Here is a 17,950-nt window from a genome sequence, read left to right as displayed (position 1 = left end):
TGCCCGGTGTCCCCTCTGGGCCAGGCCTGCTGTGAGCCCAGAGGGTTCCCACCCCATCCCCACTACCCTGTGCTTTTGACGGGGACTTCACCTCGCTGACCCCACGCTCCCGTTCCCACCGGCACAGGGTGGACTTCCATTCAGGGTCCACTGTTCCCGTTTCCGTGGGGACCTTTCAGGGAAAGGAGGCAGAACCCAAACTGGGACAGTCCGGTCCGGTGTCCGTCCCACTCCGCTGCCTGCTGGCCGGGAGGCTGCCTTCGGGCCCCACCGCCCCTTTGGACCTCACACATGAAGGGGTCCGGCTGATCGATGGCCAGACCCCTTTCCGGGTCCAAATGGCATGAGGCCACCAGGCCAGGGTTCCTACATCCTGGGTGGGGCTGGGGCCGGCGAAGGAGCAGCCTGAGGGAGAGGGGCTTGTGGGGGGCTGTCTCCCAGCGGGTCCGCTGCCCACACCAGGCCGAGGGCTCACTCGGCCCCGCATCCACCGGTGGCAGCCAGGGTCATGGTGTCCCCAGGGTCGTGACGGCCTGACAAAGCTCTCACTGCGTAAGGTCGGCCCAGAGACCAGAACAGACGCAGAAACGGGAGAGCGGAGGGGCCGGGCAGGCAGAGCACTGAGGGTCCCCCGGCTCCCTCCCCCCCGGCTCTGGGTCTCAGGTCAGGCCTGCACTTGGGCAGCTCAGCCGGAAGGGACCCGTGCTGCTCTGCTGCTCACTGGAAAATCGGCAGCAGCTGCCTCCTGCTGGCTTCCGAGCTGCCCATGCAGTGCTGCCCGCCAGCCCCACGTGCCTCTCAGGATGGTGTCCCCATGGTCCTTTTTTAGAGAAAGATCAGGTGGTCACCGTCATCTTCTCTCCTCTGTCACGCCCCCAAGCTAGGCAGCCTGACTCAGTGCAGGCTCAGGCCTGGGGTGGACAAGGGCTATTTGGTGTGACTGCGACCAGTTCTTGCCCTCTGCACCCTACAGTGTCCCAAGCCAGGGCGGTCCTTAGTGACACAGAGATCCTTGTTAAGGGCATGCAGTTGGTGCTCAGTAGTTGTTTGCGTGGCTGGTGAAGTGCACGTCGAGGAGAGCTGACAGGGCTACTGCAGTGTCTCAGCTTTGTTTCCAGGCCTCCCTCCCCTCCCCTTGTGGCATCTTTGGGGTCTCAGCTGTTAATTACATGTGCCCAGGCGGCCCGAGGCGCTAATCCTCGAAGTCAGGCAGCAGAGGTGACACTGAGTGCTCTGCCTCTTGTCATCTCCAATCCGCCTGCGTCCCCTGCCTCCCGCCGCATGCCTCCAGTTAATTACAGCGATCACGGCCCTGCCGCCGCCCAGAGAACAGGGTCGGGTGGCCGCTCGCTAATTGGCGGGTGCGTGGTCAGGGATCGATGGCGTGTTCCGCTGGCTACTGACAGCCCGGCCCCAAGGGATTAGGCACTAATTGTGATGGCCTCCCAGGCGCCCCCCACCCCCAGCTTCCTCATTCTTAGAAAGGAGGCTAATCTGGAGACTAATGATGTAGGGTGGTGTGCAGGGAAGAGAGCGGGCAGAGGCCAGGTGGCCCTGAGTCTCCCCAGGCAGTTCCACAATCCCCTGGGCTGTCGGGTGCTCCTGCTCCCCAGGGGGAATGTAGGCGCCTCCCTCCCTGAGGCCCAGAAGCTGGTGCAGGATGGGCTCAAGGTGTCTGGTCTCCTCTTCCCTAAGCCCTGCAGGACAACAGTCTATCCGGCCTTTGACCCCAACTTGGCCTCCGGGCAGCTGCAGCCTCTGCCTTGATGCAGGGGTGGGCTCTTGGTGTGTTTGTTTTATTTCTTTACATTTTTGGCTCCAGAGCATGAATATCCACCCTCCCTCCGTTCACAGGTAGAGTTTAGACAGGGTCGCCCAGAGTGCAAGCTGGGCGCACAGTAGGTCCTTCGGGCAGCCAAGTATCTGAGGCTTGATGCGCAGTGGTCACATCAACACCACTCACAAGGTGATACTCCCAACCATCTGTTGATGATGATGGATCAAGAAAATGGGGTCCCTTCATACAGTGGAATATTATTCAGCCATGAAAAGGATGCAGGCCTGACAGGGTGCAGTGGGGTGAACCATAAAAACATGCTCAGTGAGAGAAGCCGACACAAAAGGCTGCATGTCGTGTGGTCCCATTTACATGCAATGTCCAGCATAGGTAAATCCATGGGGACAGAGAGCACATCGGTAGTTGCCAGGGGCTGCGGGGAGGGGAGAGTGCTAATGGGTAGGGAGTTTCTTTTGGGGGTAAAGAGAACTTTCTAGAATTGATTGTGGTAATGGTTGCACGGTTGTGAATATACTAAAAACCACTGAATCCACAAACTTGATATGGGGAGTTCTTTGGTGTGGGAGTCATATCTCAATAAAGATGCCACAAACCAGGAAAAGGAGATTGGTAGAGATTCCATGGAAATTCCTTTTTTAAAGAGCAAGATCCCTGCCTAGTATTTTGTATTTTTCCAAAAAATTTAAATGGGCTTTTTATCCAAATACTAGAGGCCCAGAGCACGAAATTCATGCACGGGTAGGGTCCCTAGGCCTGGTCGGCGATCAGGGTCAATCTGTGGGGCGAACGGGGAACCCCCCACTGGCACCCGCCTTGGCTGGCCTGGGGCCTGCAGGCTGGGGGCAGCTCCTGCGTTGAGTGTCTGCCCCCTGGTGGTCAGTGCATGTCATAGCAACCGGTCGTTCCACTGGTCTTTCTGCCGTTCGGTCGATTTGCACATTAGGCTTTTATTATATAGGATAAATACCTACAAAAGAGTGCACAGACCATAAGCGTCCAGTGAGAGGACTTTGCAGAGTGAACCACAGGCCGGAAACAGTGAGGCCCCGCCCCTCTCGGGGGGGGGGGCTGGGGGGGAGTGGACAGCAGGTACAACTGCATTCAGACCCTGTAGCTGCGTTTCTCGTTTTCATCTTCACTCGGTGGTGTTGCTGTGACTCCCTCTGTGCCTGAGGCTCTGGCTGCTTCCTGCCCTCTGTGCCTGCTCTATCCTGACGCCACTTTGGTGGACGCCAGCCCTATTGTGCCAGGTACAGACCCAGGAGCAGGATGCCAGGCCAGGCCCTGGGCAGATAACAGAGCCTGAGGAGACGCAGGCTGTTTCCCAGAGTTGCACAAACCTGGTGAGGGTCTGGGTGCCATACCCTCCCAACTTACCACCAGGATTTCCCCCATTGGCTGTCAGAGTGGACGGCAGCCCCCCGACCCCCGGGAGCCGCTGGGCCAGCCCCAGCTTGTTTCAGAACCTCGGAGGCCTCCCTGCAGGAAGCAAGGCCGCTCCCGTCCTGCCCTGTTGGCTGTCCCCTGGCAGGAGGCTGGGAGCTTGCCCCCGCTGGTGGGGGCAGAGCTGGGATCTAAACCCCGTGCTTGGTTCCAGGGCTTGGCACAGGCAACTGGGGGTTGCCAAATGTTAGGGTGTGGGCCGTGGTTGCCTGGTCCATCTGGAGAATGGGGACAGCATCCCCCACATGACTCCTCACTGCCCATCCGGCCGGGCACTGACGGGTGGGAGCTGGGAGTGGGGGCCTCCTGGCCTGGCATTGTTCCAGGGTTGCTGAGCTGGGCAGCTCTTGGGGCACAGCCTGTGGGCTGGGGGGGGGGCAGGTCTGGCTGGACTGGGCGTCTCCCTGTAGGGCTGCCCCGTACAGTCGTGCAGGCTGCGCACAATGCGAGGGAGGAGCCACACGGAAGAGGCCCGGGCGGGAGCACCTTGCTCAGGGCCGAGCTCTGTCTGTCCGTGGGGCCTCCTCTCTGAGGCCACTCTGCCTCCTGATCACGTCACTGAGGCCGCACTGGGCTGGTCGGGGCCTCTGGGTCGGAAGGGAGTGAACCACGGTAATTCCTTCATCTCAGTGATACCTTGGCAGCTGCGATCGTCTGCGAGCCCGTGCGCCGTGGGCCGCCCTCTAAGCTGAGGGTTTATTTGGTAACACGAGAGTGGCCACTGGAGATAGTGTGGAGACCGGTGTCCCTGGGGCCGACACAAGCTCTGAACAGATTCGGGGGGGATGCCTGGAAGCTGATGGGATTTCTCCTTCCAGAAGGGGAGGTCGGTGCTGACACCTGCTTCCGCCGCCGCCTCGGGGCTGCAGGTGCCCCAAGTGGGGCTCTTAGAGACAGAGGTGCCCAATTGTACACCCTTAGAGGGGTCAGCGTTTGCCCTTTGAGTCCGGATGTGAGATGGGCATCCCCAGGCTGCTACTTAGGACTGTCAGCAGCAGCCTTTATGCCAGATCTACCCAGACCAAGGCTGATACCCAGAATCCATACAAGAAGCGTTCAGGTGCCAGCTCTGCACCCCTGGCCAGCAGAACACACAGCCGCCCACGCTCAGGCAACCCTGTGGCCATGCCGTGGGGCGGCTGCGTGCACAGTGCCAGTGGTGGGACAGGTGTGCCCTCGCCTGCCTGATGCCCGGCACTACTTGAATCTTGGCTGTGATGCGATAAAGCCTGGGGGTCTGGGTGCTGCTGTTCACGGCTCTCGGATGAGGTCTGGGTCTGAGATGGGGCTGGAAGCCTGAGCCTGGCGCTGACCTGGCTTGCTCCACGCTGAGGCTGTGTCCTTCTCTTTCAGGGTCTTCACTGAGCAGTGAGTCGTCCCCTGTGTCCTCTCCAGCCACCAATCACAGCTCCCCTGCCAGCACGCCCAAGCGCGTGCCCATGGGCCCCATCATCGTCCCCCCCGGGGGCCACAGCGTCCCTAGCACGCCCCCCGTGGTGACCATCGCCCCTACCAAGACCGTCAATGGCGTCTGGAGGAGCGAGAGCCGGCAGGTGAGTGCCCGGGGCACGTGGTGGGGGTGACCACAGGCCCCAGGTGTGGGAAGGTGGCCTTCCACAGGGGAGGACTGGATTGCGGGGTTCAAATCCCTCACTCCCAAACCCCTGCTCTCCTGGGCCTCTGTCTTCTCTGCAAAATGAGGTGACACAGAACCTACCAGGGGGGTCCATGCAAAGTAAGTCCATTCGTGGGTGTGATTTTCCTCCAGCTGCCACCCCCCAGCACCACACACGGGCGCTTCCAGGTGTCCTCGCGGTTCTGGAGCTGGGAGTCTGCCATCAGGTTGTCGGGGGGCTGGCTTCTCCGGGGGCCTCTCCCTGGCCTGTCACAGCGTCTTCTCCCTGTGTCTTCGCCCTCTGTGCACGGCTGTGTCCTAATCCTTTCTTATAAGGACACCAGTCATGTTGGGTCAGGGCCCACCCTGATGACCTCATTTAACCTCACCGCATCTTTAAAGGCCCGATCTCCAAATACGGGCACATTCTGAGGTCCTGGGGGCTGGGGTTCCCACATGAATGTGGGGGGACATAATATAATTCCACCCGTAGCCCCACGTGAAGTGCTTAAATGGTGTTTGCATATCACCGGCGCTTGCTAAACAATAGTTATTATTATTACCTGTTGCTCAAACAAGGAATTGAAATGGAAAAGCCAGCCGACATTTTCACGTCACATTTTTGTGTTTCTATCCTAACTGTTGGCACCCGTCAAGGCGGCCCTTCCCAACACGTGTGTGGCCGCTGCCAGGTGACCTGCCTGTGCAGACGGAGCTGGTGGCCCAGGGCTGACCCCTCCCACCTGCTCTCCCCCCACACCTGGTGCTCCCAGCCCCAGGAGCCCTTCCTAATTAAGAACACTGTCACTGTGCTTCTCCTGGATTCTCCTGCCAAGCTCCCTGAGGGATGGCACCACTTGGAAATACTAATTAAACCACAAAGAAAGCAGCGGGGAGGGGGGACTCCCACTTCGCCCCATCCCAGCGCTGCTCTGCGGGGAGGGGGTGGGCATCAGCGTCATCAGGCTCCGTCTTGTTTTCTGCCCCGGAGGGTGGGGGTGGCACCCACCAGGCAGGCCCTGACCTACAGGGAGGGTCCCCAAGGCACCCATGGACACAGCTGTGGCCTGGGACCCCCGGGTGTGGCCCTGCCTTGCCCCCACAAGGCCCCCTGTGCTGTGACTGCCTAGAAGCTGCTGCCTTGATGTGGTTCGTTCGCGCCACCCTGTGCGCAGCTTGGAGACTGAGGGTCAGGGTGGGGCTGGTAGGCAGATTCTGGCCAGAGGGGTTCGGAGCAGCCACAGCTGCCCCCTAGTCCTGGTTTGAGGGAGGACAGGGGGTCTTTCCCAGAGCCTCTCTGGTGGCCACCTGGCGGTCAGCCTTGACCTCCGGCCCAGCCACCTGGCTCAAACAGCTGCGGCTCCTCGCCTCTCCCCTAACTCACTCGGGTCCAGGTGGTCTCTGCGTCCTGTTGTGTCCCTGGCTGGTGACGGCTGCCACAGCCCCAAGTGTCCCCTTTGCTCCCACCCAAGAGGGGCATCTTCCCACCCACCGGGACCCAGGGCGCCTTGTAAACAGTCCCTTCCGCTGCAGGCCCCTCCCCGGCTCCGCGCCCAGAAACATGTGCTAACCCCAGAGAGAGGGCCGGGCCATAGATCTGCTCCAGCCATTGGCGGGTAATGAAACACTAATGCCGCAGGGAGGCGGAGGAAGGGAGCTGGATTAGCGGCTGATGTATGGCTCATCAGCTCAGCACAAAGGCTCGGGGAGAATGCAATCCTTCTGGTGAGGGGGCTCAGGGAGAGGCTGAGGGCCGGAGAGAGGAGCAGCTTCCTAAAGTGTAGCCAGGAGTCACGGGGGACCTCCTGCGTGGTGGGGGGCCGGGGGGCTCTGGGCCCCTTCGCTGGGGTCACTCAGATTCCCCAGGTTTTCGGAGCGTGGAAGGGACAGATGAAATGAAAAATCGTCTATTTTAAAGCTAACAGGGCATGTCCTGTCTGTCTGACTGGAAGCCTCTCTAATCACCAGAGAATGAAGGATTTGCCTCCCTCCCTGCCTCCCCCTCATTCGTCTTTTCTTTCATCGCTACAGCTGCGCCTGCAGCCATGCAGCCGTGATGCAGAAATAAAAGCTGCCCACAGATGCTCCTCGATGCGTGCCTGGCTGCCGGGGACAGCAGGGGGAGCCCAGCCGGCACTCTTAGGGTGCCTTGGGGTGGCAACTGAGCCTCCTAGGCTTGGCCCGGGTTGGGGACTGCTGTCTGGGCCCATCCCACCCTGGGCAGCCCTTGTGCGCCCTCCAAGCCAGGTGACCTCATTCCCAGCTGCCTGTCACAAGCTCAGCTCAGCAGGGTACCAGCCAGACAGAAGGCATGTGGGTCTGGCCTGCTGAACCCACCCTCTGCCACCTTCCCCTCCACCCCTGGCCTCTCCGACTCCTTGTGTGTCTCGGCCAGGCCGGGGCAAGGTGCCATCTGGCCCAGCTGCCTTTCAGCAGGGCTTTGTCCCCGGAGGGGGAAGGAGGCTTTATTCCGTGGTGGCCCCCGGGAGGGGTGGGCCCCTGGAGCTGGTTGGTGCAGGGACGTGGTCCCTCCACGTGACAGACCTTGCACTTCAGCTGGCCTGGCCCTGTGCCCGGCAGGGTGAGGGTGTGAGGGGGAACCAGCAAGCCCAACCTGGAGATGACCCCTCAGCCTCAGTGTGGACGGAAGTGCTGGGAGTGGGGTGCCTGTAGGCTTGGTGGTGCAGTGCTGTGTGAGCCGCCCCCTAGCCCCCGTTGCCCCATACTTCACCCATTTCCTGTCTATACCTGGGCACCATCATTGCTGCTCTATGAGCTGGCACTGCAGTTGGCACATTTGACAGATGGGGAAACTGAGGCACAGGGCAGTTATATAAGGGGTCATCCAGGACCAGACAGAAGCCATCTCCTAAGGTGACCCAGGAGCCCCCCTACTGCCCACGAAGGCAACTGGAGGACCCCGAGACCAGGTGCCAGCCCCTGCATGGAAGTCCCTGGAAAACCGGGAGGCAGGAGTTGTGGGCTCCGACTGACCCAGGGCACGGGTGCGCGTGTGTCCTATCCTTGACACCCACCACGTGAACACCCTTCTGGGGAGGGCAAGCCAGAGTTCGTGAACCCGGGAGGACCTCGCGGTGCGGGGCGGGCGAGGGCGCTGCCGCACGGGGACGGGAACAGATGTTGCTGCTCATTAGGAATTCCAATCAGCAGCCTGTCTCCTTCAATTAATTACCGCTGCTGTGCCTTCCGGAGGCTGAGCGCGCGCTGCCTGGCCCGGCCTGTTTGGGGAATAGGCCTGATGGACGCGTGGGCCCTTCTCCTGAGCCTCGGCCACCCCGTCAGGGGCCTGCCCCGTGGGGTCCCGTCGGCCAGTGCGAAGGTGGTGGGCAGCCGCGGTGATCCGCCCCTCACCGCCCGCCTGGGGGTCGTTAGATAAACGGGGCTTGACACCTCCGCCTCCTGATCTGATGGCAGCAGAGCGGGGAGAGCAGCAGCTGGAGGATCAAGGGTCGGGGTTTCCTGGGGTTCAGGCCTCGGGTCCAGGCGTGCCACCACGTGTCCAGTGGTCATTCCCGGATGTGCTCCTCAGCCTGCCAGCTCAGCAAGACAGTCCGCGGGTCTTGGCCTCCCTCGTTTTCGGGGCGTGTGGCATTTTGTGGCAAGGTGGAAACACTGTGGGTTGGGGTCGGTGAACTTGGGCTTGTGCTCTGGGAGCGCCACCTGCTTTCTCTGAGCCCCGTTGCTGTCTGGTCAGTAGTGGTCGGACCTGACATCGTGCAGATCTGCCCACGAGGAGGAAGGCCTGGTAGGAACCAGGCTCGGGAGTCTGGCCGCAGCTCAGGGCAGGCGGAGTGGAGCCAAGCGCGGGCTCAGTGATGGAGCCCTCCCGGTGGCGCTGCTCCCGGATCCCGAGTGAGCGCCCCTGGCTGCTCCCAGTGCTCTCTGAGCCTGGCTGCACGGCTGCCTTTCAGCCACAGAAACCACAAGGCAGTCAGAACCTTCGATGGTGTGGTTCCTGGGGCTGGACACCTGGATAAGCGCGCAGACCGCCCCTCTCTGGCTGGGTGGCACACTGGCGCCTGGCAGAGGCCTCTTGCTCCCCCTTCCTGCCTTGGGCCAGCCCTTTCTCTCAGTCCCTGGGTTCCACGTTCTCTCTGTCCAGGAGTCTGGGGCAGGTGGGGCTGCAGCCCATTGCCATCTCCCCCCTCTGTGTGTGCGAGGGGGCCCCCAGGCAGGTCTGGCCAGTCGAGGCCCTGCAGCTTCCTGTTCTGGTTGGTGCCAGGGCCACCGCAGGGGTTGGCGGGGAGCAGCTCGGGGTGTTGCTCTCCGGGGCAGCGCCATCTTCCTGAGGCTGAGTCACTCTGTGGGCACCTCGGGTCACAGTGTCTGTGGGGCAGGCCCGCAGCCGTCAGCACCTCGAGGCCTTGGCCCCTGGGGATGCCTGTGAGCATCTGAGATCAGCGGGCAGGGCCCCCTGCTTCTGCTCTGCCTGCTGCTTGCAGAGCTCACTTCCTGGGAGAGCGGGTGCGGGGACCAGCCGCATCTCACTCCTCAAGTTTGGCTCAGAGCAAATGTGGCCTGTGGGACGTCCATGCTGGAAGTGTGTGGGTGTTTGTGCGGAGCGGGGAGCCCCTGCTCTGCGCCTGTCCCCTCGTGGACACTGGGTGCTCGTCGTGGTGCCCCCAGCAATCCTGGAGGGAGGCTCTGCCCTTCCCCATTGCACCCAGGAGGGAACGGCCCCCCAGGGGGGTTTCAGTGCAGACCTGTCCCTCATTGGGACCCGTGTCTTCCCTTCTCACCCTTCTGCTTCCAACGCCGCGTGTACCACAGATTTGGGTAGAAAACCTTAAGGAAAGGACTTTTCTAGAACGTGCACTACACCTGTGGCTGTTCTGTGAGTCTGCAGGACGACCGGCTGGTCCTTGTCAGAGGCCCTCCCTCACCCGCCCCACCCCCACCCTGACCCACTGCTCTCTCTCCCCCAGGACACCAGCTCTCGGGGCAGCAGCAGCGGTCGAGAACGCCTCATCGTGGAGCCCCCACTGCCCCAGGAGAAGGCGGGGGGCCCGGCCATTCCCTCCCACCTGCTCAGCACCCCCTATCCCTTTGGCATCTCCCCCAGCTCAGTGGTGCAGGACTCCCGGTTCCCACCACTCAAGTAAGTGCAGATTGGGGGCTTGGGGTGGCTGCAAGTGCTCAGGGTCTGGGTCCCTGGGGCTGAGCCGGGAGCCGGGAGCCTGCACCAGCTGAGGCTGAGGACCGCCAGATGGTGGCTGAGCCCTGGGCCCGCAGCCGGTCTGCGCCTGCTGTCCATGTCCATGCTGAGATGATGGCTGGCTCTCCCATTCTGCCTACACCCTGTCCTGGTTCCTGGGACAGGGGTGCCTCTGGGCTGCAGATAGCAGACATGTGCCTGCTGGTGCAGACAGCGAGGGGCCAGGCAGGCAAGGAGCCAGGCTGCCCACCTCTGCGCCCTGGGCCTCCTGCCAGCACCGGCATCTCGTTAGCAAGAGCTGGAACCCGTCCCCGGAGACTCGTCCTTCTGAGGGAGGTGGTGGCAGGGGAGGCTGACCCCTGTCCCAGCCTGGAGCGGGCCCTCCGCTCATCTCCTCCCTCTGTCCCTGCTGCAGCCTCCAGCGGCCTGTGCACCACGTGGTGCCCCCCAGCACGGTGACCGAGGACTACCTGAGGAGCTTCCGGCCCTACCACACCGCCGAGGACCTCCGCATGTCCTCCCTACCTCCCCTCGGCCTGGACCCGGCCACTGCTGCCGCCTACTACCACCCCAGCTACCTGACTCCGCACCCCTTCCCCCACCCGGCCTTCAGGTGAGCTGTCCGAGCCCGCCCTCCACGGTCCCCACTGAGTCGGGCTCAGGCTGGTCTGCTCATGGCAAAATGGAACCTGGCCAGGACTGTGTTTCTCATGTCCTGGGGGCCTGACTCCCAGTGAGAGCCTGGGGCAGCCCCCCACCCATCCACACTGGCCATCGGGGTTTGCCCTGGTGGAAATGCCCCTCTTCCTGCCTTTGTCAGTGGCTCCCCAGGCAGGACTGCTGATAAGCAGCACCAGGTTCCATGGCGAAGAGAGGGGCTCCCCCGCTGTGTGCCACCCAGTGGAAGGTGGGGTCGCTCTGTAGACGCTGCCCAGCCCAGGGGCTGTAGTGACGCTCAGGCTGCCGCCCACCTGGGCCTGCTGGTCAGACCCGGGGAGGTGCTGGCCCGGCTGAGCCTCTGGGTGGCAGGCAGGGCCTTGGTGCCCCAGGCTGTCGGCATCCAGGGGCCTGTGTCGGGGGGCTTCGGTGCTGGCCATGGATGTGCCTCAGCTGGGCCTTTGTGGAGGCTGTGGGGTCAGCCTTTATCCCTTTAACTTTGGTGTTCACTGGCCTGTCTTCTTGGCACAGGATGGATGACTCCTACTGCCTATCCGCCCTGCGGTCCCCCTTCTACCCCATCCCCACCCCCGGCTCCCTGCCTCCGCTGCACCCCTCGGCCATGCACCTTCACCTCTCCGGGGTCCGCTACCCCCCGGAGCTGTCCCACTCGTCCCTGGCGGCACTGCACTCGGAGCGGATGTCCAGCCTCAGCGCCGAGAGGTAAGTCACGTCCCAGGCCAGCTGCCCCGGCCCCCGTGGCAGAGCGGAGCTACGCCCGAGACGGGGGCCTGGCTTGGCCGCTTTGTGGCTAGGTGGCTCCTCAGCCACTCCTGTCCTTAGTCACCTCGCCTGTAAACGGGACAGTGACCGCTGGTGCTTCTGGCGACTGTTGGGAGCACCGCCTTCTGGCAGGAGCTCTCAGCGAGGCCTCGGGCGTTAGTACATAACTCACGTCTTACATGGGTTCCTAACGCCCGCGCTCTGCAGGTTAGAATGCTGGGTTCCCATGGAAACCTCGGGCGTGGCTGTCAGGTCCTCACATCTGGGAATTCTGTCAGTGGGCTGTCCTGGTCCCTTCACAGTGGAGCTCAGGCTCCCTTTCCGCTCCCACAGGCTGCAGATGGATGAGGAGCTGCGGCGTGAGCGTGAGCGTGAACGGGAAAGGGAACGGGAACGGGAACGGGAGGCTGACCGCGAGCGGGAGAAGGAGCGCGAGCGGGAGAGGGAGAAGGAGCGCGAGCGGGAGAAGGAGCTGGAACGCGAGCGCGAGAAGGAGCGGGAGCGGGAGCTGGAGCGCCAGCGCGAGCAGCGGGCCCGGGAGAAGGAGCTGCTGGCCGCCAAGGCCCTGGAGCCGGCCTTCCTGCCGGTGGCTGAGCTGCACGGGCTGCGTGGCCACACCTCAGAGGAGCGGGTCAAGTCCGCGGAGCAGCTGACCCCAACCCGAGCAGGTACACAGGGTGGTGAGCCCGAGGGACAGACCTCGGCCCCCGGAGGTGGGCTGGCTGCAGGGGTGTGCTGGCAGGTGCTGACAGCTCTCCAAGGGGCAGGCCTGACTCTGTAGCTTCTGCCAACTCCATGCTGTAGACTCCCACCATGGCTGGTTTAACATTTTATTTCATTATAAGCATACTAGAGGCCCAGTGCACGAAATTCATGCACTGGGGGGGGGGGGTATCCCTCAGCCCAGCCTGCACCCTCTCCAATCTGGGACCCCTCTCACAGTCCAGGACTGCTGGCTCCCAACTGCTGGCCTGTCTGCCTGCCTGATTGCCCCTAACTGCTTCTGCCTGCCAGCCTGATCACCCCCTAACCACTCCCCTGCCAGCCTGATCACCCCCTAACCACTCCCCTGCTGGCCTGATCAATGCCTAACTGCTTCTGCCTGCCAGCCTGATCACACCCTAACCACTCCCCTGCCAGCCTGATCACCCCCCTAACCACTCCCCTGCCAGCCTGATCACCCCCTAACCACTCCCCTGCCAGCCTGATCAACACCTAACTGCTCCCCTGCTGGCCTGATTGCCACCAACTGCCCTCCACTGCTGGCCATCTTGTGGCTGTGGGCGTCGCCATCTTTGAGGGTGGGACAGTCAATTAGCATATTCCGTCCTTATTGGCTGTGGGCACTGCCATCTTTGCGATGGCGTGAGGGCCAGTTAGCATATTCCCTCTTTATTAGATAGGATGTATCTAACTTTCAGTAAGGGTTTATTTAACAACCGGCTTGCATGATTTATAAAACTATGACAGTCTGCTCTGGTGAGCCAGCGTGTGCCTGCCAGCACCCGCTTCAGGTCGGTTGGCCCTGGGCTGGGTGGGAGCAGCACCTGCCAGCGGCCACCTTTCCCGTGGGACAAGGCATGCTTCCTCAAAGCATCCACAAGGCCCTTTCTGGTTGTCTTGGTCCTGGGCAGTCCGGTTCAAGAGAGAAAGAGGCAGGAGCCACCTGGGCCTGGCGTGGGGGATCCTGCTGTGATGTGACGGCCTCTCTCCTCCCACAGAGAAGCTGAAGGACGCGGGCCTGCAGGCGCCCAAGCCTGTGCAGCACCCCTTGCACCCGGCACCCAGCCCCCATCACACCATGCCCAGCCTTCTCTCCAACCACGGCATCTTCTCTCTGCCGGGCAGCAGCGCCGCCACGGCCCTGCTCATCCAGCGCACCAATGAGGAGGAGAAGTGGGTGGCGCGGCAGCGGCGACTGCGGCAGGAGAAGGAGGACCGGCAGTCGCAGGTGTCGGAGTTCCGGCAGCAGGTGCTAGAGCAGCACCTGGACATAGGCCGGCCCCCAGTGCCCACGGAGCCCGAGCACAGGCCCGAGAGCACCAGGTAGGGCTCACTGGGTCAGGGGGCATGGGGAGGGGCATTTGTCACATTTACCCAGCATCCTGCTGAGTGCCTTCACTCACTGCATTTCGTTTTCATGTTCTAACTGCTGTCTGCCCACGAGGAAACGCAGACTCTGAGGAGGGAGAGGAGGTGCTCAGAGGCTCCCTGTCCCTGAGGAACATAGCCCCCCAAGCCAGGGTCCAGAGCAGGGATCTGCGTGGCATTTCGAGAGCACTAGGGAGATGCTTTAACTGATCATTGTAGGCTATTCTTTCTATCTTCCTCTGTTTTCAAGTGGCTGAGAAAGGGACCACTTTCAATTTTTAAGTAAAAAATTAATTTTTGCTTCTGTAACGAAACACCCATTTCCTGGGCCCATTGTGAAAGAACTCCCCGGAGGCACTTTTGCTTGTCTCTGGCCCTGCCTGCTGACACTTGTGACCTTGGCCCCAGTGCCCCCTCTCATAGCTGCCCCCAGGCCTCCTTGCTTCCACCTGTCTGTCTGGCCGTCATCTGTTGTCCCACCTTCTCCCCATCTCTCCAGGGTTCCTTCCAACTCGGAGTTGGAGAACCCGCCGAACCTCTGGAGCCCTGTCGGCCGGGCTTAGGGACTCGGGGACCCCAGATTCTGCCCCCTTCTCTGGCCTCAGTTTCCTCAGCAGGGCACAAAGGAGTTGGGCAGGGAGACTTCTGAGCATCCTTCCAGCTCGTGCTGCCCTGGAATAGGAAGCACTCGGGTGTCTAGGCATTTAAATGTCCCCTTGCTCCCTCCCTCTTTCCAACAGCTTTTGGCTGACATTTTCTTACTGAGTCCTGGGCTTGGCTGGCCCATCCAGCAGCCCTGCCTCAACATCCAGAGTTGACTGGGCCAGCGAGGGGATTCGCTTGGCCAATTGGGTGTGACTGGGAGTGAACTGGGGCTGACCCCTGGCCGGGTTTTCCCGCAGCCTCAGGCCTGCTCTCTGCTGCTCACGTCCCTGTTTCCCTGAGGCCACAGAGAGGCTGAGTCCTGTCAGTTTTCGAGCTGCTTTCTGCTCCTCTAACTCCCCTCTCAGCCAGGGGACTGGGAGAGCAGCCAGCACAGGTTCCTGTTCCTGGTAAAATCCGGAGTGCTGGTTCCCTCAGGCATCTTCCTCAGCTCAGGGCCCCAACCTCCGGGTGCAGCTGTCAGGGCTCCAGCGGGAGTGGCCTCCACCTCAGGGCTCCCAGCTCTCACCCGGCCTCAAGGTCCCCACGGCAGCAGGTGGCACGCTCAGCCTTACGACAGCATGAATTTGACATTCTGACCAGCCCTTGTGCTCAGAGCTAGAAAACCATTCGGTGCTTGGCTCTGGCGCTTGAAATATTTATTCTGCTAATGGGCTTTATTCCTTTGCTGTTTGCCTAAGGACACACAGCTTGCTGCGGTTCCCTTTTGTACTCTGCCGATCAGAGGTGCTACGGCGGCATCAGGGACCTCTCCCAGTCTGAGTCCCACCCCGGAGGAACTAGGAGGGGGCTTTTCGGCAGTGGTGAAACGTCTCCTTACTTGGCCAGGCAGGGAGAGACCTGACAGTCTGGTCATGTACCTGCAGTGCCCTCTGCCTCTGCCCCTTCCATCCCCTCCTCTCCTTGCCCTGGTCTCCTGGGCAGCATAGCACTTCCCTTAAAAAATAGATACTTTGGAAAAACCACCACCAAGTAGCCTTTTGTTGGATCTTGTTTAAATGCATGACGGAAAGAGTCATTTAGAAGGACTGCGTGGCAAAGCTGCTTGGTCCGATGGACATCCTGGTCAGGCCCAGCCCAGCTCCTGCTTCAGGGCCATGTGGGGCTGCTGCAGTTCTCACGGGAACCACTGGGGGTCAGCAGTGGCTCAGGCCCACCCTGGCTGTGAGGTCTTTCTCCCCCCACCCCCACCCTGTCACTGGGCTGGGCAGCCCTGGAAGCGGGTCTCTTTCTCTCTTACTGTTTTCTGCAAGGACAGTGTGGAGAGAGGAGTTAAGGCCACCGTGAAGGCAGCCAGCCCACCCTCTGTTATCTGCCCACTGCTTGGCATATCGGGAGGTGGGTACCAAGAGCAGGGTCACCCTTTTGGCACCAGAGTCCTGTCTTTTTGCTCTGTGTAATGGGATTCCTGTGGAAAACAAAGATGAGGATCTGTCCTTATGGGAGGTGATAGGAATTCAGGAATTGGTGGAATAGAATGAGCTATTGTTAGGTTTTGGGTGAGAAACCAGATCGAAAGAGGGTCTGGCCTGGGCCTGGGACCATCTCTGTGCCCTCAGCAAGCAGAGTCCACCCACCCAGCCCCAGCCTCCGTGTCTTTACAAAAGCAGGTCTACACACACTTGCCTCAAGTTGTTTGGAGAGGAAGTGGAATCTTGGGAAACAGCCAGCACTCAGGTGAGGAGTGGAAGCTGCGTCCTTCCCTCCAGGCCCTGGCCAGGTGGCTTAGAGAAGGAGGCCTCTGCACTCCTCTAGCGCCTGGCTCTCGAAGGGGGCTCCGTCTGGGCCATCTCTGAAGCTGCCTATTACACCCGGGCCCTGGCAGGCAGCCTGGGAGACCCATGGCTGGGTGGCTGGCATGCCCATTCTCATGACTAACGGCTTGGTCTGTTCACTCCCCAGGCCGGGACCAAACCGTCATGAGCCGGGGAGCCGAGACCCCCCGCAGCACTTTGGCGGGCCCCCGCCCCTCATCTCGCCCAAGCCCCAGCACCACTCCGTGCCCACGGCCCTCTGGAACCCGGTGTCCCTGATGGACAGCACCCTGGAGACACGGCGGGCCCCCGAGAGCCACCCTCTGCACAGCCACCCTGCCCTGTTCGAGCCCGGCCGGCAGGCGGCAGTCCCGCTGGTGAAGGTGGAACGGGTCTACGGCCCAGAAAAGGTGGAGGAAGGGCCCCGGAAGCGCGAGGCCACGCCCCTGGACAAGTACCAGCCGCCTCCACGGGAGTCAGGGAGCCTGGAGCAACAGGCCTTTCCTCACGGGCCTGGGCCCTTCTTGGCTGAGCTTGAGAAGTCCACCCAGACCATCCTGGGCCAGCAGCGGGCCTCCCTCACCCAGCCACCCCCCTTTGGGGAACTCCCTGGACCCCTGAAGCCGGGCTCACCCTACCGGCCCCCGGCACCACGCGGCTCTGACCCTGCCTACATCTATGATGAGTTCCTGCAGCAGCGCCGGAGGCTGGTCAGCAAGCTGGACCTGGAAGAGCGCAGGCGGCGGGAGGCCCAGGAGAAAGGTCCGGTCTCCCTGGGTGGCGTCTGACCTCCCGGGACTAGAGAGCCGTAGTGCGCGCCACTCAGCCCCTCCTACCACCCCTGCCTCCCGCTCGGGGTTTAGCAGCTCCAGGGAGCAAGGGCACTGGCTTCTGTGTAGCTACCTGATACCTCTGCTGGGAGATAGACCCAGGGCCTTTGCCTGTCTTGCTGAAATGCAAATTGTCCCAAAAAGCCAAATCAAAGCCTGTCTGTAAAGACGGTTCCACAGAAATGCATGATTAATAAATGATGAACAGAGGCTAATAAGGCAGTTTTAAATATTAATAGTCCATCATAACAGGGGAGGAGGCTATTGAGCCCAGCAGGGGTTGGTATAGATAGCTACCATCAATTGCAGGCATTCAGGCCTGGGCAGGGTGAAAGCGGGAAGTCTGGCCACCTCTTTCCTGCTCCTGTGGGGTTGGGGGGCTCAGCCAGCAGCGCCCTGAGCTCCCCAAAGAGCCAAGGAGAACAGGTGAGCAGGGTGAGAATGACTGTCTCCACCTGCAACCCCCATGTGACCAGGAGGGGCCAGAGGCCCCAGACCAGTTTCTCGTCTCTTGCTGGAAAGTGGGGTCCTATGCGGGTTGTATTCAGTCTCTTAGCCAGAAGCTGGGGCCGAGGCCGAGACTTCCCAGGTGGTTGGTCTAGGCGAGACTGAGGGCCCAAGAAGGACGTTCTCCACTATCCACCTTGTGAAGGAAGAGTGGGGAGCCCCTGGGTGCAGGGATTCTGCTGCTCTTCTCTGCACATTGAGTTTGTGTGCATGCTCTGTGCCTTTGAGACAACGGGATCTGAGTGTGCGTGTCCCCTCCTGGGTAATGGACCCAGATGGCCACAGCAGGAGTGAGCTGATGTGCATAAACAGTCTTGGGTTGCCATGGACACAGCCCCAGTCCTGTGTGACGAAGGGTCCCCTGCTGGGGATGTGTCAGCCCAGGAATTGCCTGGCCACTTGGGGGCTGTGGGTCTAAGCCAAGCCTGGTGCCTGCCTGCTGCCCCTGCCTGCCATTCCTGAACAAGTTCTAGGCCTCGGGGCTAATGCACATTTTCACCTGGATTGAAAGCAGTCGAGGTTTCAGGGTACTAAAAGGGCCAGCAGGGCCTGGCCTGATGGGTGGGTCTGCACAAAGATCACAGGGATGCCTGCCCCCATGTCCATCCACTAGAGAACGGAGTGTCCTTGCCC

At 61.5% G+C, this 17,950-nt stretch overlaps 1 protein-coding gene across 8 annotated transcripts in view; it reads left to right on the top strand.

Moving 5' to 3' along the window:
- Window positions 1–17,950, top strand: part of GSE1 (Gse1 coiled-coil protein) — a 414,880-nt gene that overhangs the window by 385,083 nt on the left and 11,847 nt on the right. For all 8 annotated transcript variants that reach the window (XM_059667158.1, XM_059667159.1, XM_059667160.1 and 5 more), the window contains 7 exons: window positions 4,595–4,794; window positions 9,803–9,975; window positions 10,448–10,645; window positions 11,221–11,412; window positions 11,806–12,140; window positions 13,194–13,518; window positions 16,129–16,742. In XM_059667158.1, coding sequence (XP_059523141.1) covers window positions 4,595–4,794; window positions 9,803–9,975; window positions 10,448–10,645; window positions 11,221–11,412; window positions 11,806–12,140; window positions 13,194–13,518; window positions 16,129–16,742 — 2,037 coding nt within the window. The remainder of the gene's footprint in view (window positions 1–4,594; window positions 4,795–9,802; window positions 9,976–10,447; window positions 10,646–11,220; window positions 11,413–11,805; window positions 12,141–13,193; window positions 13,519–16,128; window positions 16,743–17,950) is intronic.

Source organism: Myotis daubentonii, chromosome 15, assembly GCF_963259705.1.
Source record: "Myotis daubentonii chromosome 15, mMyoDau2.1, whole genome shotgun sequence".
In the NCBI taxonomy this organism is placed as follows: Eukaryota; Metazoa; Chordata; class Mammalia; order Chiroptera; family Vespertilionidae; genus Myotis; species Myotis daubentonii.
The sequence above is the reverse complement of the archived record's forward strand: the minus strand, read 5'-3'. Positions and strand labels throughout refer to the sequence as shown.